General features: G+C 45.5%; 1 protein-coding gene across 1 annotated transcript; it reads left to right on the forward strand.

The window, feature by feature from the left end:
* Positions 1-3,946: 3,946 nt before the first annotated feature.
* LOC103907609 (potassium channel subfamily K member 16) lies at positions 3,947-14,691 on the forward strand. The gene is made up of 5 exons (XM_019474793.1): positions 3,947-4,141; positions 6,159-6,279; positions 8,353-8,519; positions 10,556-10,724; positions 14,265-14,691. Exons 1-5 carry the CDS (start codon positions 3,947-3,949, stop codon positions 14,525-14,527), a joined length of 915 nt encoding a protein of 304 aa, XP_019330338.1. The 3' UTR covers positions 14,528-14,691.
* The last annotated feature ends 12,454 nt before the right edge of the window (positions 14,692-27,145 follow it).

A 27,145-nucleotide genomic window follows, 5' to 3' on the forward strand; every position in this document is an offset into this window, starting at 1 on the left:
CGCCACCAACTGGATTTCACTCCATTCCCCACCACTCTTTGGGCCCCACCATCCAGCCAGTTTTTTACCCAGCAAAGAGTGCACCCGTCCAAGCACAAGCAGCCAGTTTCTCCAGGAGAATGCTGTGGGAAACGGTGTCAAAGGCTTTACTAAAGTCTAGGTAGACAACATCCACAGCCTTTCCCTCATCCACTAAGCGGGTCACCCTGTCATAGAAGGAGATCAGGTTAGTCAAGCAGGTTAGTCACATACAGTGATACGGCCAAGCATTTCTTTATGAAAAGCTAAGTCTGTCTTACATGATATTCTCTGGAACATAGGAAGTCATGGACATCCCATCATTCTTAAACCAGGGACCCCAGGCCACCTGGAGGACCTTGATATGAAGATCCCCAAGGAGCCTTGAGGCAGGTAAACAGCACACAGAGGGAGTTTTAGAGTTCATTGGAGATCTCGTAGGTTGGTGGGGAGATGAAGGCACAGCTGTGCACTCACCACGTAGGAGATATATCAGTACCTCATAGAAGCCACGACTTAACTAGGAAGTCCTGACAAATGCAATGATGAAGGAGGGCATAGTCATACTCCAAGCCAGGACCAATGAGTATGTGCTTTTGAGTGGGTGTCTTGGTACGTTCATGCTTGGGGGCGACGAGTCATCAAACTCTTGGAAAGGCACAGAGATTTTCAGCCACTGAGTGGAGTCTTCTCCTAAGGGAGTCAAGAGTTTAATGGGAAACACTCCAGGGAATGATTAGGGAACCAATCCAGGCACACTCAGAACCAGAGGCATTAGTGACTGTCTGCAAGCACTCTTCTATACTCATCATCTGGTCATGTCAGAAAAAAACAGAGTCTAGGAATTCTTTAAGACATGCAGACCCTTGGGGTCATCCACTGTTCCTGCCACTGAGACACAAACAGGCAGGGCATGTGTGGTCTGCCCAGTGGGCAGATAAGCACCACACAGTCGCTCACTCACTTCTCCCTCCACCCTCAGTGGGACAGTGGAAGAGGAAAGGAAGAATAAAAACAAGAAAACTTGGGGATCAAGATAAAACAGACAAACAAACAAACAAGGAAATTGTTTAATAAGTGAAGTATAAGTGGAAGGAGAGGGAATAAAACAAAACGAAACAAGTGATGCAAAAGCAATCACTCACCACTTCCCGTGGAGAGACCAATGCCCAGCTAGTTCCCAAGCAAAAGATGGCTAATCCCCCTAAAGCCCCCTCTTTTCCCTTTTATTGCTGAGCATGACGTTATATGGTATGGAATATCTCTTTGGTTAGTTCAGATAATCTGCCTAGTTGTGTCCCCTCCCAATGTATTGTGCACCCCCCAATCTATTCACTAGGGGGACAGAGTGAGAAACAGAGAAAGCTTTGACACTGTGCAAACACTGTTCAGCAAAAGTTAGAACATTAATGTGTTATCAGTACTGTTTTGGTCAAAAATCTAAAACACAGCAGCGTATGAGCTGCTATGAAGAAAATTAACTCTATCCTAGCTAGGCCCAGTACATCATGTCATATGACAACACTGTGACAACCTCTTGGTATGCCATAAAAGTGTGAAAAGAACCTCAAAACCTACAGGTTTGATCCTAAAGGGTGTACAGGCTGACATGCCTCTAACATTCGGGGGATTTTGCCTGGATCGGATCTCTGGGCCCCAGCAAACAAAGCATCTGTGTACTGATTCCAATGGGACTTCTCTATAATGAAGTCTTTCATGACATCACAGGATCACAGGATAACTCAGGTGGGAAGAGACCTCAGCAGGTTTCTAGTCCAACCTCCTGCTCAAAGCAACATGAGCTCTGAGGTTACTCAGGGTTTTATACAGCTGGGCGTTAGAAAATCTCCAAGGATGGAAATTGCACAACCTTTCAGACCCTCAGGTTCTTTATCTCAGAGCTGATCCCCAGTAAGTCAGTCCTCAGCCTGTATCCTTGCAAGACATTCCACTTTCCCAGGGGCATGACTTTGCATTGGTCCTTGTTGAATTTCATAAAGTTCCTGTTGGCCCATTCCTCCAGCCTTACTAGGTGACAGACCTGCCTGCAAGCACATCGCCTATCCTCTCAGTTTGCTGGTACCTGCAAACTTGCTAAAAGTACATTCCGTCACCTTCTCCAGGTCACTGATAAAGATGTTTAACAGGACAGACCTCAGGACAGACCTCAGAACAGACCCCTGTGCTACTACACTACACTAGGCAAAGTACAACCTATTAACCATTAACCTCTGATTATCTTTAATATTTTTATCAATGATCTGGACGAGGGGATCGAGTGCACCCTCAGTAAGTGTGCAGACGACACCAAGTTGGGCAGGAGTGTTGATCTGCTTGAGGGTAGGAAGGCCCTACAGGGAGATCTGGAGAGGCTGGATCGATGGGCCGAGGCCAACTGTATGAGGTTCAGCAAGGCTGAGTGCCGGGTCCTGCACTTGCGTCACAACAACCCCATGCAACGCTACAGCCTTGGGGAAGAGTGCCTGGAAAGCTGCCTGTCGGAAAAGGACCTGGGGGTGTTGGTCGACAGCTGGCTGCATATGAGCCGGGAGTGTGCCCAGGTGGCCAAGAAGGCCAACAGCATCCTGGCTTGTATCAGAACCAGTGTGGCCAGCAGGACGAGGGAAGTGATTGTCCCTTTGTACTCAGCACTGGTGAGGCCGCACCTCGAACACTGTGTTCAGTATTTTTGGGCCCCTCACTACAAGGAAGACACTGGGGTGCTGGAGCGTGTCCAGAGAAGGGCAACGAAGCTGGTGAAGGGTCTAGAGCACAAGTCTTCTGAGGAGCGGCTGAGGGAACTGGGGTTGTTTAGCCTGGAGAAGAGGAGGCTGAGGGGAGACCTTATCGCTCTCTACAGCTGCCGGAAAGGAGGTTGTGGCGAGGTGGGTGCCGGACTCTTGTCCCAAGTAACAAGCGATAGGACGAGAGGAAACGGCCTCAAGTTGTGCCAGGGGATGTTTAGATTGGACATGAGGAAAAACTTCTTCACCGCAAGGGTTGTCAAGCATTGAAACGGGCTGCCCAGGGACGTGGTTGAGTCCCCATCCCTGGAGGTATTTAAAAGACATGTAGATGTGGTGCTTAGGGACATGGTTTCGTGGTGGACTTGGCAGTGTTAGGTTAACGGTTGGACTCGGTGATCTTAAGGGTCTTTTCCAACCTAAATGATTCTATGATTCTATGAATCTGATGGCATAACCGTTTTTTCATCCATCTAATTGTGCACCCAGGACTGTAATGTCCTCTCTTGAATGTTGGCAGAAGAACCTGTCCAGGCCTGGCACATATGCAACCTGCAGCCATTTGCCTCTATGTCCAAGGTTTTGCTGCAAGCTGTTGTGGCCGTGCAGGGCTGCATGACCCTGCCCTGCGCTGCAAGCAGACAAATGAAGCCCAGGAGAGCAGCCCAGCTGCATTTCCCTGAAGCTACCCCTGAACACAGGGCAAGAAGGGGCTTCTGGGGTCATTGGGGCTTGCCCTGGAGTCCAGTTCTTGGAGTTAGCAGGAGGCAGAGGAGGGAAAACAATGTTTTCCCAAACAAGCTCCCCTGTGGGCACTTTGCAGGCTATCCTCACCTGTCCCCAGAGCCTCTTGAGCAGGAGATGGCCACCAGCCAGCTCCTCACATCCTGACCCACTTTTCCTGAGAACTCAGCAAGGCAGAGTTTCACAGACAGGAGGAAATCCCTAAACAGCATGCAGCCCAGAGAGTGGAAAGTTTTTTTGGGGGGTTGGGTTTGTGAGGTTTTTTTCCCAACTTCCCCATGAATGTATTTGACAGTTCGCTGTCCCTGTCAGCGCAGGATCCCAGCGGAAACTGGAGCTGGGAGGGCTGTTCCTGCCTGGGGGAGGCTTCCCAGGACGGTGAGGGGTTTACCAATCGCCACCTTTCATTACCCATCCCTTGCTGCGTCCCACTGAAGGCCATGTGCAGTGGCAAGCTGCAGACAGGTTTGCTGGTGGTCGGCTACTTCGTCTACCTGCTGGTGGGTGCAGCCGTGTTCCAGGCGCTGGAGAGGACCGCTGAGAAGCAGGAGAAAATAGCAGCTGCCCAGATGAAGGAGGCTTTTCTGCAGAACTTCACCCACCTCACAGTGGCAGAGATGGAGCAGTTTATGAAGGTAAGTGCCAGCCCTGCGGAAGCCCTTTCTCCCTCCTGTTCCCCCATCAGCTGTTGTTGCCTACTCAGCCTTGATACAGATAATTTCACTGCATTCCTACTGATGTGGTCATTTGGATGATTTTAGCAAACCCCAAGCCCACTCTCCAGGCTGAGCAGGCAGGTCACACTGATGGTAAATACAGCTTGTGTAGCTTGACAAAATCTTGTGTGTTAGCTATTAACAGTCCCCATCCCATGATGTCTTGATTGTTTGGGGTCTTGCCTCCTGTGGATTTGGCTTTCGGTGGGGCTGTGCTCATCTACAATGGGTGGCATGGCAGGAAAAATGAGGCTGTCTGAAATGCATGGGTGTGGTTGCCACTTACAGCAGTGTCACAGATAGCACAGAGGAACAATATGGCAAGGTCTGAAATAATCTGTTGGGCAAAAAAAAGAAGCCCAAATCACTACAAGGAAGGTGGCATAGTCAGGGTTTACTTTTTGAAGATGCTGCAGAAGTGAAACAGGTAGCCTGGCCAAGGGAAAGGCGTTTCTGGTCATGGCACAGGAAGCTGAGAATGAGTACAGTTGTCTCTTCATCTTCAGTATTTCCTACCTCTATCTGCTACAATGCAGAAGAAAATGGGGAGTGCAAATAGCCTTGCTGTAAGCATTTCCGCATAGGAAACTAATGGAGCTCTTAACGGGCCAGTTTGCAGGATAAGGAAAGGAGGGGAAGAACTGGTATTTCCAATAACACAACCAGCGATCCAGCCCCCAGTTCACATATGCATGCACCCTCTTCACCTTGGATTTTTTTTTTTTTTTTTTTTTTTTTTTTTTTTTTTTTTTTTTTGTGGCTTGGGGAGGAGAAAAGAGAAAAAAAAAGAGGAACTTTTCAAGACAATGAAATCTTTGTGCAACGTCTGTGGAATGATTTCTGTTAGCCTTGATTTTCTGGGACACCAGGAAAAAAGATAGTGAAGGAGGAAGGGGGGGCGGGGAAGACTTTTCTGGTGCAGTTTATTCCAGCTTGTGTCTTGCCTCTGGCGGGGCTCAGCCCTGGATTTTATCTAGGCTGTTTCTGTACAAACCAGCCTGCTTTCCAGATGTCCAGTCCAATGTCCTCTGTTTGTTAAAGGCAGGGACAGCTGGATACTGTTTGGTTTTTTTAATTATTATTATTAAAATTAAAACCAAGGAAGAAGAGAAGAGTCTGAAAATGCATAACATGACAGATGATAGGGCTGAAGGGGCTTGGGAGAAACATCTAGTCAAACCCCCTGTGGCAGGGCAGTCTCAACTCAACCCAAACCATCTCTGACAGATGTTCATCTAACCTCATCTCAAAGGCCACATTGTCAATATGCGCATGTGTGTTCATGCATGCAGTTTGGAGAAGAGTGTATATGTCAGGCTGAATTCTGATTGTGGTCGCACCAAGAGCTTTGCAAATCAATGGACTTTCTCTGAATTTAAATCTGTGACACTAATCAAAATACAGCCTTAAAATGAAATTCTCTGTGTATGTCATGTGTACCCTGCTATAACTCACTGATGTCCTCCTGGGAGGGATCAGAGTCACTGCTTAGTGTGCCTGCATACAGGTGGGTGATTAGATACTGGATCCACCATTGCCGTCTCAAGGGCAAGCTCAAAACCAGCAACCAGCCACTTCATCACTTAAGCCAGTGCGCTGTCTTGCTCTGCCATGTCCTAGTCATCCATAGAATCATTTTTTCCAAAGTACTTAGCCTAAAAGAAGCGAGGTCCCTGATCACACTAAAAGAAACAAGTTCTCCTAACACCAACTACAGCGGTCAGCATAAACAAGGCAAAAGACTAACACTCAAAAACACCAGCTGGCTGCTACCCAACCTTCGAGGTAAAGGTGTGAATAGTGTCAGAGTATCGCTGAGTACAGGTGAGTGGTATTCACAGAAGAGGAGGAGTAGTTGGCTAAATCTGTAGTATTCTTGCAGCAAGCACTTGAGAAAAGCAGCAATGTTGATGCCAAACTTTGCTTTCCCTCCCAGAACCTAACTGAAGCCATTCAGAATGGAGTATACCCTGTTGGAAATGAATCACAGATTGAAGACAGCAACTGGGATTTCAGTAACTCCTTCTTCTTTGCAGGCACAGTTGTCTCCACAATAGGTAGGTCTAATGCTTTCCATGTATGTGTGTTTGTGTGTGTGATATGCTTATCATGTCTGGTTATTAGGACCTGAATGGATAATACTTTCAAGGATAAAAACTCCAGTCCTTCATTGTCATGGATGGTAAGCAGCAACAGACTTGGTCCTGAGACCTCACCACTGCACAGCTCTTCATGCATTATTTTGGCTTGTGAAATACCAGTGGCCTTTCATATTATTTCCCACTTGTTTCATCTTTTCGAGCCATCTGTTAAAATGTTCACTCTGCTGCCAGTTGTGGGTGGGAGACAAACTTCACTTTCCTGGTCTTTATTCTAGGGTCAAATAGGCTTTAAATCCAAGAGTGCTGTAAAGCATAAAAGAATGGTAGGAAAGAAGTGAACTCTTCTGGGGCATGGACACTGTCTCAATAACCTGTGCTGAGCTGTTAGTGCACATATTGAATTAGTAATATGCCAGGAGGAAAAAAAATGGGAAGGGGGCAAGGCAAATGCTGAGACTTTTACACTGCTGCTTCAAGCTGTTCTGACCTTTTCAGGGGCTGCCTGCCCCTGCCTGCCTCTCCCTTTCTCTCAAATACGCATCCCAAAAAATGCAGGCCTGCCAAATTTAAGCATAAAATCCACACTGTTGGCTCCTGCTTCACACTCTCATGTAGGTAAAGTCAAATCTATGTTTTTGCAGAGTGAAGCTGAGGCCTCACTCCCACTACACCCTAGGCACAGCTGCTCCACTGATCCATGAGTGTGAGATGTCACAAGGGCCCCAGTGGTGTTCGGCATCATGGTAGGTGTGCAGGTGTTGCATGAACCCATGTGGAGACCTCCTGCTGTAGAAGAAATAAAGGCTTCTGACCCATCACATCAATGACAAATGTTCCATGGTTACAACAACGTTCACATATCGATAAAGCTTCCCTAGTTTGTCAGCACCCTGCTACTAGCCAATCTGTTCCTTACCACCACCTGTATTACTGTATTTTTTCATTACAGCATTTCTCTGCCATACAAATCAATTGCTTCCCGTCAAATTTGTTTCTCTAGTGAGGCAGACAGGCTGTCCCAGGAAAAGTGCAACTTTGCCTGTTTCTCTGCACCTTCACCACAGAGGTCTGTTGTGAAGGTACATCAGGTACTTCCACTCATCTTCACCAGGTTTTGTAATGAAAATGGAATATTTCTGCAACAGGGAGCACAAGACAGCTCAAGCATTTGGGGGCCTAGCAGCCAATAAATCACTCAGTTGTTTTATTTGTCTTTTCACATGAAGAAAACATTGCATTTTCCAAGTAATGGATGCCTTGAGATGAACTGTGCTTGGCAAAGTGCCTTTTCTCAGGGTCACTGATAGAGTAAGGACATACACAAAGTACGGGACTCTTGCACTCAGGGATGTACCTCATGGGGTCTAAGAGCAACAAATTCTCCAGTTCATTAAAGGACATGTTTGGAGTTCTGCAGCCGTTGTTCCACTACTTAGATAAATCCTCTTTTAGTAGGCCTTTAAGACAAATATCTCTCTGGCATGAATAAATCAGCCACCAGTAAGGTCTGGACTAATTAGCACCATCTATTCTAATGCACGCTGTACTGCCTCCAGGACTGAAGCCAGTAGCCGGACATACCAACTTACTGGCATTTAGCCAGGGAGGTCACTAACACACAGGCAGATTGACAAGAAGCTAGAGATGGCTATATATGATTCTGACATGGCAAACAGCCTGGGACTCCAGTCTTGATGTCTTCCAGGTCCCCAGACTTCTGGTTTCTGTCTTTCCATGTATTTGTCACAGGACAGAGCATGTTTTCCGTAACTGCTTTTAGATTGTGCTTTCATTCCCACTAAGGCTAGGTTGGGAGCACACAGTGCTCTCTGCATCCCCCAAAACATGCAGGGTGACTCACTTCATCTACCTACTGCCTTTTTCAGAGAAAAAAGAATGCATGTGGACTGAGAAGTGCTAGCCACATCTTTTGGGGTCAAAGGCAGGCCAGGTTGGTGTAGGTGTGAATGTGACCGTGGACTGCTCCAGTTCTCTGGAATATCTCCTCTGACCCATCTTTTTTCATAGGCTATGGCACGCTACGTCCTAAAACTGCTGGGGGCCAGATCTTCTGTGTCTTTTTTGCTCTGTTTGGAATCCCTCTGAATATTGTGTTTCTGCACCGTGTCGGTAAAATGCTCTCACTGCTGTGTAAAAAGCTGGGGAAATTCCTGTACGAGAAAGGAATGAGAAAGGTAATTGGTTTTACTTACTCAGGCACAGTTATATGCTCATTTCTAGGTTTTTTTTTTCTCAAGATATATGCTGGCATTATCCTCCATTGTATTTGTTCTCATGCTGTGTTAGACATTGTGCTAGGAGAGGGAAAGGCACATTCTTCACTTGCAGAGCTAAACAAACAAGGCAACCATAGAGGAGATATTCAAAGAAAGGGATGCATTTTGTCTACCCATCTAAATGGCAGATATCCAGCCCCCTTCAGCAATCAATGGAGAGAGTTGGCACCTCATCCCACTTCTCTAGACACTTATCTCAGGAGCTAACACTCTAGGGAAGTACGTGTCTCCCTTTATAACCACTAAAGAGATGATTAAGCATCTCATCTTGAGGCAGCAAAAAGCAGGTGAGCTGTAAAAAGCTGTAAAAAGCAGGTGAGCTGTAGGGGTTTCAGTGGATATTGACTCAATGCCTAGTGTGTCACCCCTCCTTATTCATTATGCAGTCCTTTAATCCCTCTCCTCCCTTGACTTTGACAGAAAGGAAACATCAGGCTGAAGTTGTCCATTTGAGCCCAGTTGCTGAAAGGTGAGGAGGCACCTGTAAAGGGCTAGAGACCAGATATGTCTTGCCTGGTTATGCCCCAAGTTATTTGCAGCTCCTCCCCTTCTCTCACCACTACTGAGGAAGTGAGAATAGCTTTTCTGTGTCTCCTACCATAATTCCCTTTCAGGTAATTGGCATTTAGGACAAGGTATGAATGCTACAGACAACCCTGTTCAAATTGCTAAATTTCTCCCCATGTCTGGCGAACTTAAATAGAACATAAGGCTAGACCCAAGCACATGCACAATGCACAAAGCCATAAAAAATTATCCAACAGTTGCCATTAATTTCCAATCTGGTCTTATAAAATTCTGTACATAAACTGTATGTGTGTCTGGCTGATTGTCGTGGTTTAACCTCAGTCGGCAACTGAGCACCACGCAGCCGCTCGCTCACTCCCCCCCTGCCTCGGTGGGATGGGGGAGAGAATTGGAAAAGCACAAGTGAGAAAAACTCGTGGGTTGAGATAAAAACAGTTTAATAATTGAAATAAAATGATAATAATAATAACACACAAAGCAAGTGATGCACAGTACAATTGCTCACCACCTGCCAACCAATGCCCAGCCAGTCCACGAGCAGCTGCTCGCCGTACTGAGCATGACTTGCTTTGTGTATTATTATTATTATCATTTTATTTCAATTATTAAACTGTTTTTATCTCAACCCACGAGTTTTTGTCACTTGTGCTCTTCCAATTCTCTCCCCCATCCCACCGGGGGTGGGGGGGACTGAGCGAGTGGCTGCGTGGGGCTCAGTTGCCGACTGAGGTTAAACCACGACACTGATAAATCTTAATATATAGCAGGTCTTTTTCTCCAGTCAAGGCTTCTTCATGACTGCTGGGAAGTAGGATGGTTCAAAAGTCACTGTCCAGGCACTTCTTCATCAGGAGCTCATTTGTTAAAGGTCTTCTTGTAGTAAAGTATCCACTGGGTAGGAGCCAAGTTGTGGCACTGATGCAATGAGAAATATAGTCAACAATCAAGACTCTTGGAGATAGTACTGTCAGAAATGATGTAAATATTTTTTTTAAAAGTCTATTTTCCCAGGCAAATTTGAATGTTCTTTAGGTGCCACACCTGAATACCTAAAAACTAAAAATGAAGTTGTCTGGTGAAAAGTGGAAACAGTCTGACTCCAGTAAAAGTCATTGGGTAGGAATTCCTCCTATACTCATGGTCATTGGAGGTTGATACAATCGCATAAAAGACTACATCTCCCAGGGCTACTGTGGACATGCAGCACCCATAATACATGGCTTCCCCCTGCTTCAGAGCAAGGCTAGGGTACTTTTAGAGGAAGAGCACTCAATACAAATCCTTTAGTTCCTGTGGTCCTAGTAGGTATTCCTAGATAGCCACCCATTTTGAATAGCCACCATTATATATGGCCTGCTAGTGTGTCAAATCATGATTATAATTTAATTTATTTATTTCTTTTTCAGAAGAAGATCAAATTTCTGACCCTTTTGTTCTTCCTGGCAACGGGCATCCTAGTTTTTCTGTGCTTGCCATCACTCTTCTTCCAGATAACAGAAGGCTGGTCCTACAGTGAAGGAATTTACTTTGCATTTATCACCCTCAGCACCATTGGCTTTGGAGATTATGTAGTAGGTAAGGTTGATTTCAGAGAGGAGACACAGCAAAGCGCCAGGGTTATGACTGTAATTACAATGGGTTGACTGCACAGTCTACCACTGTACTGTAGAGACAAATCTTCTGTCTGAGTCTGACTAGTCTTTGCCTTGTACAGTTCTGGGGGAAATACTCATTTCTCTGGGATTGCATGTGCTGACAAAAGCACAAAATTGCCTAAATATAATGAAATGTGGTGCTTTGGGGTGCAAAGAAACCAAGTAATTTGGGGAGGGAAGGGGAAGTGTAGGGGGAGAATTCAAGGAGCCTAGGAATTTGCATTTACCAAAAGGGAACAGTTTGTGATAGTCGTACGAAGGCATGTATCCCTGCTTTAGCCGTCTAAGACTTAAGTTTCAAAGTGTAGAGTAAAGAAGTAAGTGGTCATGTTTCAGAAGACATGATTTTACACAGCAGACTGAGAGGTGGAAATCCCAGTCATGGGAAAGTGGGGAAATCTCATTCTATGTGAAGTGGGGCTTAAACATATATATTACTGCAAAAGTGACCTTCTTTAGTCTCCTATGCATCACTGGAGGCTCTCTGTCTTCACAAACCAGAGCTTAGGATTTCCCCTGAAGACGAACTGTTTAAGCTACACTCCAGCATGCTGGAGTGCTTCTTGAAACACTTCTGTGGATCTGCTGACCAAAATACACTGTCCATGGAATAAGCTTACAGAGAAACCCCAAAATGATCACCAGGAGCCACATCAGTGTCCACAGAAGAAGTAATCAAATACCTGGACTCCATGCAGAATCAAAGATTTCTCTACAACAACCTGTCCTGCCCACATCTTGCCAGCCTGAACTTCTCTTCAGTGGGGATATGACAAGGAAGCTCTGAAGCTAATACTTGAGCACCAGTGCTGTCCCTAGAAAGAATCTGGAAGCCTCACGTCCCTTTCCGATGGACAGACATCAACCACACAACAAACCCTGGGCTCTCAAGCCTTGCAGAGATGCAAGAGGGGCCTTGGAGACTGGCTGGCAGCCTTGCTGTGTGTTTGCAAGATTTCTTACATCAGGCTGAGGACTTTGGCAGAGGGAGCCCACAAGCTTTTCCAGACACTGTCTGATGTTCCCTGCTGACCTTAATTTCTGAGTCTGCTGGAGAGGCTGGGTAGTACTTTGACAATACAGTTGACATCTTGCTTCTTTGCATGAGTTTAGTGATCGTAATGATCTTGTAGCCTAGATCATTAATGAATGATGGTTAATTCATGCAACGGCAATGAGTTGATTAGGCCACATTTCCCCAAATGATCCCAACCAGCTACCTACTCTCTCTTGCTACAAAGCACAGGAAACCATCGTCCCCTGAAATTCCCCTTTTCACATAATCCAGAGAAAGAGTCTTTGTCTCCAACAGTGGTTAAACAGTATTGCCATGAACACGACACAGAACTCAGTCATCAGCAGGGAACCTGTATCACACAACAGTGGCTGGGGCCAATCTTTGTCACTGCAGCGGAGGACAAGGGCACAGGCATTTATTTCCTAACCATCTGTAGGACTGATAAACCTAGCCTGTGTGATACTAAGCACCTCAAACTTCAGTGACATGGAATACAGGAAAGTGGAGAGTGGCTGGTGCCATGCAGGAGAAGAAGTGGACATCAAACTGGTGCATTCTCTTCCCTTGTCCAAATTACAAGTGAGCTTTACAATAACGACAGCAAGTCACAGTCTGGAAACCACTATCTCCACAGGACTTTTCTCCTCTGCAGCCATATTATTTTACAAATACAGTTAAAAGATAACAATTGGATAGGCCTCCTGGCTCTGTGATTTCATCTTCGTTAGGATGACTTAACTGGAGCTGAAATGTTTTTCCCTGCAGTATTTATTTCAATTGGCCTTAAACAACGGTGATAAAATGATAAGTGTAATGCCTCACACCTTCACAATGAAACAAGCAGAATCAATGACTGCTCTGAGTATTATGCGTTTAGAATTGATTACAGATGACAAGTGGATTTGCACTAGCCAAATGGAACAGAACAGGTTTTAGTTTATTTGCATTTTAGTAATTCAAAACTGGTTTGTAGCTGTTGTACTTCAAGCATGAGATAAAGCCTGTTTTGGGTAGGGAGACATCCTAGGAACATGGCAGAGTCTGGCTTTAACTGTTTGTAATACATGTACACATAGGTGATACTTCTAGGGTGAAACTCCCCTTGGGCTGTAAACCAAATCTATGCCCTGCTGAAGTCCAGATTTGAGTTAACATTACAAAGATATTACTAGTTGCTTTGCTAACCCCACATCATGAACTTCAGATAAGAGCACAAAAGGAGATGCTTTGTAGCAAGGCTGGCATCCCCTCTGCCAACTCAACCCCAACAGAAGAAAAAGAAACAGCTGTTGGATAGCTATCCATGAGGACAAACCAGCCCACTCCTGCCCCATTTCCAGAGCTCTTGCATGATGAAGTACAAAAATCCTGCACATTGATCTACGCAGTACAGAGCACTGCAGGACTTGAAAAGACTTGCCAGCATCCTGGCTCCTTCTGGGCAGCTTCACAGTGGGAAATGATCTACCAGGTTTGTGGTGATCTCCCTGTCCACGCACATAGCTGTGTTATCTACTATGTAGAGTCACCCTTGACAGTGACTTATAGCACTCAATAAGCAATATCACCAAGTTTTCCTGCAGATGTCAGGGCCCTATCAGCTGTATCACGATGATAACGTTGTGTGGGACTAAGTGCAGTAGGAGCAAATGCTGTCTGTATGTTGTTGGTGGATTGCTGACATCTGAAGAAACAAACGAAATGACCCATGCAGAAAAGCGGGTGTGCGATACTGGCTGATGCTAAGAGGTTTGGACTGCATGAAATAAGCTTTGGTCCGCTGGTTTCCAACACAGAAAGTTGTGTTCTTGGCATGTGTCAGTGAGTTCTCATCAGTCACCTAATTTTTTAATGGAGGAAGCTCCTGAAGCTGTTCAAAAGTAAAGTAGGAATTGCAACTACTCTCTTTGTATCATCAAGGGTACCTATAATTTAAAGCAAATATTTATTAGGTTATAATTACACTTTATAGAAATACACAGAATTACAATAACCTAGGTAGTAACAGTCATGTGGTTATAGTGGCCCACTGTGCTCTGCTTTTTGTGCTTTGGGAGTTTGGGAATATTTTCAAGATAATACAATTTTACACTACTTCCCACATCATTGCATTTACCTGTAGATGCAGAGGTTGAATGGGATTGGTATGCTATAAGGGGAAAAAAATATCCTGCTCTGCTGCTAATTCGCCTCAATCCCAGTATATCTTTTTGACAGGCCAGCATGTTTGTGCTGGCATATATCAGTTTATTGCAACAACAAGAGACTTGCCCAGCCTTAACCTAATGCTGGGGAGGTGAGAGACTTGACTACAATGAAAAAGCCTCCTTAAAGTACTCAACGTAAAATATATTGATGAATCCATTAGGCTGGCCCACTTTACACAGGCAAAGCAATTTTAACTTGTTAATTTTCTTCTTCTTTCTCTCCCCTTATCTGCAGGTAAACAGCCTGGCAGGAATTACTTTTCCTACTACCGAACACTGGTGGCCATTTGGATTCTTTTCGGCCTTGCCTGGATTGCTCTCCTATTTAATTTATTGACAACGGTACTAGAAGATACTGAAAAAATAATTGTCAAGGATCTCCATCAAATTGGAAAGGTGAGTAAGGACAATGAAGCAAGCCAACAAAGAAGATGCTGGCCTGCTCAATTTATTCCAGAAGAAGAACTACTACCACCACGTGCTGGAGGGGACGCATAGAAAATAGTGTCATTAGCAGCAGATTCTGAACACGCAAAAAATGAAAAAAATGTTTTTACTTATAGCAAAACTATTGCCATAACATATGGGAATTGAGTTCTTCATTGGAGAGTTGCTAGTGAATTATTCTAAAGAAATACCCATGGAAATAAAATTTCTCCTACCTTTTGCTGAGATATGACCTTTCAGAACTCAAGACTTACAGTTACAGAAAGCCTGAATATTAATGGTAAGAAATTTGCTCCTCAATTTGCAGCTAGGTTGTGCTAATAACCTGAGAAGTGCACTTGTTTTGCAAGGCATTTTTAAGGTGCTCCCACAAAAACGCAGAGGAGGTGCACGGTAGAGCTTGCTGGTTCTATTTGGATTTTGCTGCTTGCAAGAAATCATGTCTCTTCCAGGAACTGACATGCACAAGCTTTTCTGAGGCATTGCATAGCACCTTTGGAAGAACAAATAAAGGTATATAACTTAATAGATGCCTGATTTGAGCCATCATATTGGATAAGCTATTATGATCTGAAAGATATGTTTAAAGGACAAGACCTGGGCTCAGTTCAGAGACACTAGAAGTATCTAAATTGGCAGTGTTAGAAAAAGGTTAGTGTGGCAGAAATTATTAATTCTACCTCTTCCTGTTTTATACTAAGATGAAAAAGGCAATTTCACCTTTTATCTCTGTGGCTTTGAAAAACTTTTCCGATGGTGTTTACAGAGAACATATAAACCCATGTCTTTAATTCAAATTTTATAATTTTATTCTATAAGCATATTATAAGAATAGAGACTGGTTTGAATGGAGGAGTCCTCACTGCTGCTATGTTTGTATTCCATAGGAGCTATAAAGTAATTTAAAAACAATTCTGTTGTGCTGTGCTAAGGTAGTTTCCCAAGTGTGAGTGTGGTCTAAACAGTGCGGCCTTACCTTCAACCAGGCAAAAAAAGGATGTCAAATCTGGGCACGGTGTTTCAGATGTACTGCCTGGCATGCAGGCCATCCCTGGGTGAAGACCCTGGCCTTTAAAGGCTCAATCTACGTGTCAGGTGCCTTGTGTGTGTCAAGAGTGCATGAAAACCCTACCCTGAAGTGCTGGCAAAGCATCTGTGGTAGTCACAGTCATAGAGGTGGAAAGTCGCATGGGTGTATATGGTTACACTACAAGTCAGTCTAGTCCAATATCCTGTCTCTGACCATGCCTACTAGCATATTCATCTAAATAGAGTAAGTACGAGGTAGCTCTGCCATGCTCCTGCGCTGGGGTGCAATCCCTCTTCCAGTAGTTGGTGGCTCAAAGGCTGCCCAAACAAGAGGTGGGGACTCTGTACTTCAAAGTCCATGAAACTGCCCAAATGCTGAACTCACATCAGCACCCACAGGACCCACCCAAGGCAGTCCACAGGTTCAGTACATGAAGTGCCTCCCGTTGACGGTGCTGAACGTGTCACTTGACAGGTTTTCGTGATATCCTCAGGTTCCTATTTTGTCAGACAGTGAATAATTGTTCTCGGCTCACCCTTTGGGTGTTAGTTACAGCAACACCAGCCCTTGCCAGAGCTATTCCTGTATGAAAGGGAGAATAAATTACAGCTATAAAGCAATTTTAGGCCATAAAGATGCAATCCGCCTTGAAGTTGAATTCATAACTATTTCAGTCAAACAGAACCACACTTCTTGCCAAAGCAGCTCTGCTGGTTCAAGACCTGGCCTGTAGACATGACCAAATATGTACTTTCTTTCCCTCCCCAAATTATTTTCCAGTGTTGCCCTCAAGGCTGACTTCTCACCTAATATGTCTCACTCTCAGTAAACCTTTCTGAGGCAGCAGGAATAAGAACTGACCAAAATCGGGACAAGGTGGCAGAGGTATCATAGGACACAGTGGTCCTTGTGCAAGCCATGACCCTGTTCCTATCACAAGGTGACACCATAGCCAGGCAGAGAAAGCAGCTGGATGCTCCTGGGCAGGGATCTCTTCACCTCTCTGTGTTCCCCTCACCAAGCATTGACTCACATTATTATTTTCCAGGCATCATTTTTTCTCTTCTGTCTTTTCCCAGCCCTTCCTACAAGGAGCATTAACCCCATCCCCAACCTAACAGAAGTACTGTCAGGGCTGGTTTAGGGAGAGGTGGTCCCGCCTTGGCGTGTGATGGCCATTTTCACAGCCTCTCATAGTTCCTTCCAGGTCAGTTCCTGGTGTTTGATGCCTCCCAGCCCCAAGGTGGCAGGCAGGGCCCCTGGGCTAGCACAAAGCATGTCTATTTGCTGTCTCTATTGCTGGGGAGAAAGAAGAGCCTCCAACGAGCCATGAAAACCAAATACTTCCCATTTCCAAAAGTCAGTCTGCCCTGTGCAGCTATTGTCATGGGTGCAGGCAATTCACCTTTTAACTCACCCCTCTTGCCACACTCCCCGGGTAAGGATGTGCCCCTCAAGACAAGGCACAGAGAGACTGAACCACTCACCCAGGACCAGGGGATGCGGGAAATGTGAGCTGGGAACAGCTGTCATGGGGCTGTACTCATTCAGGCACCAAGAACTGAGGTGTCCCTTCAGCTGTAGATACCAGCCTGGGAACAGAGAAAACACATCCACAAGCATAAAAACCATAAAAGCTCTCAGGAGAAATTCAGATAACTGCCCTAAGAAAGAAGACTAGCCATTCATAAATCCTCATACCTGCAGGGAGGCCTTTTGAAGAAGGGTCTCAGCTTTGCTTCTCGTGCCCTCTCGTGGCTGTGTGCAGCAGACCCCCTCCCTTTGCATTTCGGCCAAGTTTGGGCAGTTTTACTCTACCTCTACTGTGCAGTTCAGCTGATGTACCTGGTACAGCCCTGGCCAGTGCAAGTCCCAGGGCAGTAATTTTGTCAGTGTGAACCAGAGGAAGCCATCCTGTATTTTTATGAATACATAAAAATATGTATTTTTATGTATTGTATGTATGTATGTAAAAATAATGTATTTTTATGAACTGCATAAAAATACAGGATGGCTTCCTCTGGTTCACACTGACAAAGCTGCTGCCCTGGGACCTACGAGCTCGCTAAGGGCTAAAACATGCCTCATTCTCAAGAAAGAAATGGGTATGGGCACCCCAAACTGGTCCAGCCGGGGATCCTGCCTTGTCAGCAAACCTTCATGCGAAGGACCTTCACTGGCAGCACGCACGGTACTGACAATGGGGTATGCTCCTACCACATGCCCCATGCACCAGCTCCCCCTGCATAACGTCTGCTGCAGGACCGAGGCACACATTCACACCCTCTGTCCCACGGGGAAAGGGATTGGTCCAGAAAAAAATGTGCAAAATGGCAGGTTTGGGTGCAGGTTTTGGGGCCAGGATGAGCTGGCCTGTTCTGCGGCAGCCTCGAGGGCAGGCAGTGCCTCATGTGGCAGAAGGGGCGGAGATAGCAGCTGCAGATATGTGGAAGAAAGAACCAGCACCAAAGGGTGTGTGGTCCTCTCTGCTGGGAAAGGCAAGGGAAAAGCCCAGAAAAGCTGCAAGCCAGGGTGGGAGAGGAACTTTTTTGCATGCGATATTGTTCCTCGTGCTTACACTGAACAATAAAGTTGTCTCCAGAAGGGCTTAGGCACAGCAACAAATCTCTCCAGGGCTGGAGCAAGCAGCCTTTCAGAAATAAGCTCTTTCAGCATTATCATCCTCTGAGCACTGCACAACCGCAGCAGATCTTGTCCTCGCATCACCCCTGAAAGGGGGAGCTGTTGCTTTCTGTGCAGATAGTAGGGGCCCTAGAGAAAATTAAGTTTATCACCTGAGCTCATGCATGAGACCTTTGGCAAACACCTGGTCTGGTGTTCTTTCAACCAGGACCAGGTGTCCTGGTATTGCTTACCAATAAATTAGACCCAGCTAGTGGTTCTATAGTTGCTGAGGTTAAGAAAAATAATCTTGAATTGAGAGCAAAGTTAGAACAGAGCTCCTCCTCCACAGCTGGAGATTTAAAATGGTCTCAAGACTTTTAATTCATGAGTGTAAGCCAGGCTCCAGCTCTTCTGCGTGTTCCCCTTGCCCAAGGGACAGAAAACAGGAATAAAATCCATTTCGAAATCCCTGTTCTGCCAAGCGGCGAGGCAGCAGCAATCCTCTGGAGACCAGGCGGAGGGGTTCTCCATCGGCAGATTTGGAGCCTGTCCTGGGAGCTGTTCAAAAGCCCTCACTGTGACCCAGCCCCACTGCGCCGCTCAGGGAAATCCAATTTTCATGGAGTAGCCTCCTGTGCAACTGCCAGCTCTCCCACTGCAGCTTGTTTTCAAATGGGAAACATTTCCAAGGCAAGCCAAATACTTTCCCATACATTAAACCAGTTGCTGAAAAACTCCAAGAGCATGATCATAAAATACATTATCTTGGATTAAATGGCAGCAGCATGTTCCTGCATTCAGTCTGGGCTGTTCCTCATACATCACCCACGTCTTTGCTGCCAGCTAGCAAACAGTGTGCATTTCTGCACTTGAAACCAAGGAAATGCCATGAGGAATTATCTTTCCCTGAGAAAGAAGCCCCTCAGAAATTCAATTGCCTCCAGAGAGAATAAGAGAAACTGCACTTTGATCTGTCTTTAATTAGTATATGGGATTGTTTAGGGATCTTTTAAGGTCTCCTTCAATTAATAGCCAGTTCATTTGGAGAGATTTTTTTTTTCTGGAAGCAGAGAGACTACTCAAAGCAGTGGAACAGCTTGGCTAATGTAACATCATATAGCCAGTGGGATAATTTTTTTACAGAAATTACTAAACGTGGGCCACACGCATGCTATTTTCCACTCTGTCACACTTGGACATGTGCTTTCTCGCCTGACTCGTGACCAAAAGGCACTGGATCCAGCTCAGAACTGGTTAACAAACATAACTAATGACTCTCCAAAGGCCTGTTCTCCATTCCTCATGATCGCAGCCCAAGAAACAAAAAAAATCAGATTTTGGTGTCAGCCAAGTCCCCTTGTACTATTCCAGCAGGATTCAAAGTGGTCTTAAAGATTTTGTGCAAGGTTTTATACCAGCTCTCACACTGTAAGAAAAGGGGATCCCTGGGATCCCTGGCGCATGCAGCTGAGGACCGTACTGGGGCAACGTTGCTGGTTCCATGCTAGCAAAGTCAATATTTAGCTACTCTGGGGCTAAAAAGCTGGGGGGAAGCAAAAATGCTGCCCTCAGAGAACCTTGTCCATGCTCTTGCATCACCACAGTCAGCCTCACCTCCACCTCAGGACATGAACTCAAACAGCTCCAAATTTGCTTAGAAAATTCAGCATTTTCTATCACGAGGGGTCCTGGACCTGATTAGGGTAATACTCTGCCAGAGGTTTGGAAAGGGTCATTTTGCTGAGTTAAAGTTAGGGCAATTACTGAATCCATTTAATTACTGGTTCAATATGATTTAGGAGACATGTCTCCTGAATAAAGACTTTCCAAATTTCTCTTTCAATTATTCTCACATATGTGGTTGGAAACCATAGCTGTACTTTTGCGGTGAGATGCCAAAGCATGAAATAATACATACCCAGAAAGAGAGATGTACTGATAAGCAGAACGATAATAATAAGAAGCATGCGTCATTGAAAAATGAAAGGAGGTACAACTTACAATTTAAGTTAATGGCTTCCTTGAGAGGGATTAACCAGAAAGATGCTGATATTCTCAAAGAACAAATGTGGCTTGAGGTGAATCCAGCTTCTCAAAGTAAAAGATGATTGTTCATCATAGCAAGGCATGGAGGAAATCATGCATCAAGACCAGAAAAGAACATAAGTCAGAATTTTTGCTGAAAATCCCCCAGAATTCACAGTTCCGTTCATTTAAATGACTCAATGAGTGCTTTAAAAACAAGGTTGTTAAGGTCTTAAATTTAAAATGGCTTTAGACATTTGCTAGAAACCAAGGATGAAACCCGAGCAGAGATCTGTCTATTCTCAACTTCAAAAGTCCAGGCATTCATCTCAAAATATAATACACACTGGCTCAGAACAAGAAAGATGGAAGAAGCCCAGTATAGGCACCTTCCAATTGCTAGACACCAATTCTCCCTATTCAAGCAGTCTGCCTCTTCACAAAACATGCAGGAGCTATTCAGCATCTCCACTGTGCAAGTCTGTTGCAACAGAAATGCTGGGGTCAGGGCATGCATACTGCCCAAAAGTAGATATAAATCAATTGGAGATTAAATGCCCATCTCTGCAGAACTTTGACCAGTTTCCCAATTGCCAGTATAAAATTCCAATACATAAATGTTTTTTTAATAGGTTTTTTTTCCCTTTCTTCCTTTCCTTCCTTATTTCTTTCTTCCTTACAGCCCTCAAGTTGGTGATGGGATGAAGAATGGATGCAGCAGAGCTCACTACAGTCCCAGAAATGCTTGGGCAGCTCCTAGAGAAACATGGCCCAGCAGCAAGGTCTACAAAGCGCTTAAAAGTTGAGTGTAATAGTAGGAGTGGTAGCACAATTTGGTGATGCCAAGTAGCCAGAAATTGCCAGGAGGAAAGCAAAAAGAGGAATTCCCAGCAGTGGTTGTAAGAGTATTCCTTGCCTGCAGTAGGTCTCTGAGCAAAAGCCTGAATACAAGCTGCCCAGGCTCTTTGCTCAAACGTGGCTCATTTGTAGGGCTGGGGTTTGGTAACGACACTTCCCAGTCATCATCCCGCAGCCCTCCATGGGGGTTCAGCCTGCCTTGGCAAACCGACCAGCGAAGGTGGAAAACATCCTCTTAGGATGCAAATGTTAAGGGAGAAGCACAATCTCTGGTGCATGACAATTTGCATGCTGGTATTTGTAGTAATAAAGAGTAATAAACCATACCAAAGTGGGTAGGGCTCTGGTGTAGTGGCCAGGGTGCCTTTCAGCTACACTTCTGGGAAGTGAAAAGCATGACTGGAAATTTCCATATAAAGAGCCTTGCTTTGGCAGACAGTTTTCTCAGTTAATATGGTTCATGGGCAAAAGCAGAGAATGGCAACCTCATGCTAAAAACCCCAAAGCCCTTACTTACCTCACAGATGTCAAAAAACAGAGAAGTGAGTTACAGAAACATTGTCACTCCACCACCAGGGCCATCCGTGGGGACAGCATGGTGAGGAGAGGTGGCACAGAGAAGGAGGACAGGCAGAGCACTCTTCCCTATAGGATTATGGATAGCGGCTCATTTTTGGGGTCAGCCGTGTAAGACAGCCTGCATTGTAGGTGAACCCCCCCTTATGAACATCAGCGACGCTCCAGATGTCCATCAGCTGAGACAATAAGTCCATTTTCCATCATCTGAAAGCCTAATTCAGTTTTTCCTGACTTTTAAACTTGGTCAGATCATGGCTTGTCTTGTATCCAGACCTGTCTTGTTTGAGTTTGGGCTCATGTCTACTGACCATGTCACGAGCAGATGTCAGTAACAGAAGGAACCAGAGCAAACATGCTAAATGCTACCCAAATCAGCAACAGGATTTCAGCAAGTATATCCAGACAATTAGGCATGCCCCAGGGTCAAATCACCCTGGCATAGCAGGATAGCCAAAAGGTGCTTCTCACAAAACGCAACCATGAAGATGAGCAAAAAGCCATGTAGAAATAACTGTGCACACACACTGCCACGACATAGCCTCCAGATGTCAGCATCAACCCAAGCAAGAGAGAGGCACAGCGCAAACGGTGCAGAAAAACCCCACTTGCAGCTATGCCTTCCAGAAACACTCTCCTGCAGTCCCTGCTCTCCTGCCTGGGACGGACAGACAGACAGACATGAAGGTTTCCAATTCACCTGGAAAAAGTGCTCGGTTCACGGACAAAAACAAGGGATGTAGTCTGTAGCCGTGCACGCAAGCATTTTACCTGCACATTATACTGAAGTGGACTACGTGTGCTTCTGTGTGTGTAGGTGCTCATCACTTTTTTTTATATATATATATACATATGTATATATATATGTGAGAGATCGATAGCCTGATAGATAGCCTGATAGATATCAGCCCTGGATAAAGGATCTGAGATCCTAAGCACAGGTCAGATCCCCCAGTGGTGTAAGGCAGCATGCCTTCAAGTTGATGTTAACTGATCAAGAAATTGGTTGTCTCCTCTATTCCCCTTGGCCTGTTAAATTCATTTTATGCCACTCTTTTAGCAATGTAAATTTGCCTATTAGGAAAAAAAAAAGGCTTAAAAAAAAAATCCCATCTCTGCCTCTTGTTCCCCTTAACTCTGCCTTCTCCTTACAGCCCACAAGATTTAAATACATCCAAAATTTATTGGGAAGGAAAAGGCCTCAAATTCTGCTCAAAGCAGGCATTTACATTGTCCTTGTCACAGTGTGGAGCTGTGATGTAGAATAAAGTCACAAGTACAGCAGCATGGTCCCTGACGCCCAGCATTGAAGCAGCAGAGGTGTGAGACCCAACAGAGACTGCTGATCACCCTTCCACAGGCTGCGGAGGGGTGCACAGGGTGGCAGAGAGCATCCTCCAGCCTAACCTTGCACCTGCAGATAACTGGGGGGAGATTCAGGGGCTGTTTATTTAAACACATGCTCACCCTTAACACCAGATGAAAAAAAAAATAATGAAGGAGATGCCAGATTCTCCAACTCTTGTAGGGCACAGAGGTGGTGTTTTTACATGAAAATACCCTCAAGATCCTCCTGCACCAAAGTGTTCATCCTAAGAGCAGAGCTGCACATAGCAAAGTTTCATCGGGGCCAGGGGTGCCTGGAGGGATCATGACACAGAAGATTAATGGATCTCTTCCAGCCATAGGTTGTCAGTTAAGTCAAGCACCGCTAACGCGGGATGTGGTCCCGAGACCTGTTAGCACAATGACGAAGCTTTTTTTAAGTCCTCTGTGTAAAAGGCATAATCCTCTTATGCCAATGGATCATATCCTTGAGATCCCTAGAGAACAGGGCAAATGTGGAAAGAAAGGGAAAGGAAATCCCTTATTTCATAATGGTGCAAACAGACATGTCAGGAGAATTACATCAACATGCAGCACATGTGAAATTTAATACTCCTCCTAATGCATTTAGATGAGGCAAAATGCAAAGTCTATACTGCCTCTGGGAATAATTCTGGTAGGAAGCTTTCACCACTAGGAACCAAGGACTTTCTACTTACTCTGGAATTTGAGCCTTTGTTTTCAAAGCCTTCCTGAGAGACTTCAAAATCAAGTTTGTTAAGTGTACGTTACTCTTTGAAGATCTGTCTTCCAGAATGAAACACCAGTGCTCTTCCCAGCAATGCTGGTGTAAATCAAGAGTAGCATGCTTGAAAATCAGTAAACATTCATGGGGTCACAGACAATCTGCAAAAGAGGAGAGCCTGATCCTTTGCATTGCAGAAAGTCAAGATACGCAAACACACGCAGCCCTTATCGTTTGCCTAGTGTCAGCTGGCATTGCTGCAAGGGTGCATCAGACTTGCATGGATTTCCACCAGCTTTGACTGTGGCCCATAAGGCTCTCAAAGGCTTATAAATGCAAGCAATATTTGCTTTGGAGTCCTTGCAGACAGGAGGAGCCTGAGATCTTCTGGCTGGTTTCCCTCCCCCCCCCTATATCAGACTATAGATATGGGATTCAGCAAAGGATAGAGCTCAGATGTGGCTTGAATTCAGACAAGTGACTTGAAGTGATGATTTCCCCCCCACCAGGCTGCAGATGATCGATGTATTATGCATGAAAATAGCGTCAGGCACAGATGGGGTGGGAGTAGAAGGTGTGAGCTGATAATGACAGCAGCCAAGCTCTGCTAGAAAAGACTCTACAACACACTTGCATATTGGGCAGAAAAAGGATGCAACTTCCATGAGAGACTAGCCATGGTTTAAAGGGCCAAACAGTTTAATTACCGCCAAAACTGAGGATAATGCAAGGATTTGAGTGGCACAGTTGCCAGAGGGAGCAGGGGATTAGCCTTGATGATTCAAGGAAGTGTCTTCCCATCTTGTGTTCTTGAATAACCATAGGGAGATGAGTGAAATACTTATTCTGGGTTTTAAAAGCTGAAGACAGGGATTCCAAAGTGGTGACATGGTGCTGCATCAGATATTGCCTCCAGCAGGATCCTGGCTCATACTCAGCACAGTGCTGAGAACTTGGCACCAGGTCCAAAGCTGAAACAGAGGAATTTCTCCATGGACACTTCTAGGGTTCGGATCCAAGCCCTTGAAGACCAGCACACATGGCCTGATCTTGAAGAAACAGTGGCAGTTTGGATGGGCAACATGTCACTGACTTGGAGCCACGTGGGTACAGACTTCAGTGGGAGGATGAGTCAAGAGAGCTCCAGCACCATCTGCAAAAGGACCTGGCGCTGTGAGAAAGAGCTTAGCAAGTGTGCTATCCATAAAGACCCATGAGGAAGCAGTCATGGTCCAAAGAAAAGCCCATGACTTCCCTGGTCAGCCTTTGAGCACTCTGGAGATCATTGCAAGACCAGATGCTTAAAATAAGCTGCTTCCTTTCTACAATCAAACCATGAGAAGGGGATACTCTGTTCCTTACACAGCTTGTTTGAAGAAGCTCCAGCCTTGGAGTACACATCTGACAGCTGGCAAGACGTCATTGGCTTTGCCAAATCTGACCACAGCTGATCCCTGATGCAATAAAATGTTGGCCTTGAATCACCAGAGGCTGAGAATGTTCTTGTCTGGAGGATCATCAGGCAAAGGCAGCAAAGACTTGCTGGCAACTTGCAACGCATTTGCCCATTCCAGGCTTTGTGGAAGCCTGACCCTACACAAAAAGATCCTTGCATGAGTCCACTCTTTGCTACCAGCCCTGCTCATGGTGCCAGTGACATAACAGCTATAGGAAATCTGTGTCTGAGGGATCTAAGCTGTGCATTCAGAGCCATGCAATAATCCTTGCAATGCTGAGACATAACAATGTTCTGAGAAGTCAGGCCAGCAAGCATTGCACAGAAGAGATGAATATTTTACATCGCTTAAGGGGCTAGGGCCCTATGAAATGTAGCTGTTTCACTGCTCAGAAAGTGATCTGGACAAATTTCCGCCAAACAGGGCTCAGATACTCAGATTTGTCTGTGGGAATAAGCATTTCTGACAACACTGCCCAACTTAAGCTTGCCAAGAAACCTCCCATAGAGGGAGCATCACAAGGGATAAAGTTTCAACTCACATATTTCCCATAGCCCAAGGGGTTGCAACCCACTTATGGGCGTAATAACTCACCTAAAACCAAGAGCAAATGTGTGATAGAAAGGGTGCATTAGGAGACTGGAGGAGCCCAGCACTCATGACGGTTCATGATGGGACATGTTGCATCATGCTCTGCTAGCCACCGGTCTGGGTTGCCTCTGCTTCCCCTCTATCTCCCAGCTTGACAAGCCATCGCCACAGGGCTTACCTCACACATATCCTGAGACACCTTCAAACAGGCTTCCCTGTCACTGCAGCCCAACAGAGTCTCCTAAACTGTAGGAGAACCTGAAGGGCTTGAGTAGGGCCAGTTTCATTAGCTTTATACCCAGCCAAGACCCACCACAGACTAGTAAAAGCCCCTTCATTCCCATTCAAGTTGGCTTGAAGGTCACATTTTGTGGTGCTAGCACCATCGAGACCTGTGCATCAGTCCAGATCTGGCCCCAGTCTATCCTGCATGGCTGTCCTTATCTCATGCATTTTCAAGGAGCTCAGCAGCAATTTATGGATCAAAGTTAATCAATAATACCAGAGCCCTTTCACCATATTGCTTTCACTAAATTAATGCATCCTTTAAAAAAAGAAATCTTAGCAGACCGCAGTACAATGCCAGACAGACTGTCACTACCAAATTATATTTATTTATTCTCTCTCTGGCTCTTGGCTGGCCCCATTACCAGCATATCTTAGTGTCTCTGAGTCATCAGCATATTTGCCTTCCCTCCCTTCCCCCTTCCCCAAGGTACATGTCTCCTCTCAAGTACAAAGCGGACTGACACGGCAAGTTTTTGAGCCTATTTAACACCGGCTTTATCTGAGGAGAACTAGATTCAGTGACAGAGCCTCAGAATTAATTACACGAAGGTGAATTCCCGTCACAGAGCCCGGAACAGTGTCACCGCAAACATTTTAACAGCTAGTCTCTGGCCCTCGGCTGCCTTTCTGCAGCATAAAGCAATTATTTGTACCTGCTTGGTGAAACGTGTCAGCCCCCTCAGAGGTGCTGCGATACAGCAAACACGGTTCACCCTTGTTATTAGCGAGCAGGGCGAAGAAAAGGGTGTATGGTGGATCTTGGCCGCGCACACAGTCCCTGTTGCTGCTGTGCTCAAGCCCTTCAGGGCTGTGAATGCAGTTATTTGTGTACAATCCATGCAGTGAATACTCTCTTGGAGATGAGATGTAGCCAGGCTCAGTGATTTGCCCAAAAGCAGAAATGGGACTCGAGGCCAAGGAAGCAAAGTTTTAAGTGCAAATCTCAAACTTCAGCCTGTCCTTGCTGAGCCCCACCAGCAGGGAGCAAATGGGAGACTGAACCCCCTCTCCCACCTCCCTTTTGTCAAGTGTCCTCAGCCCTTTCCTTTCCCTTTTCACCTTCCCTGCATCCCAGGGTGTCACTGGTGGAAACTCTTTTCATCCTTCACACCCCAGCTACAACTGTGTCCCCTTCCCCTTGTCGCAGC

The sequence above is a fragment of the Aptenodytes forsteri genome, unplaced genomic scaffold (assembly GCF_000699145.1).
Source record: "Aptenodytes forsteri isolate BGI_AS27 unplaced genomic scaffold, ASM69914v1 Scaffold76, whole genome shotgun sequence".
Lineage (NCBI taxonomy): Eukaryota > Metazoa > Chordata > Aves > Sphenisciformes > Spheniscidae > Aptenodytes > Aptenodytes forsteri.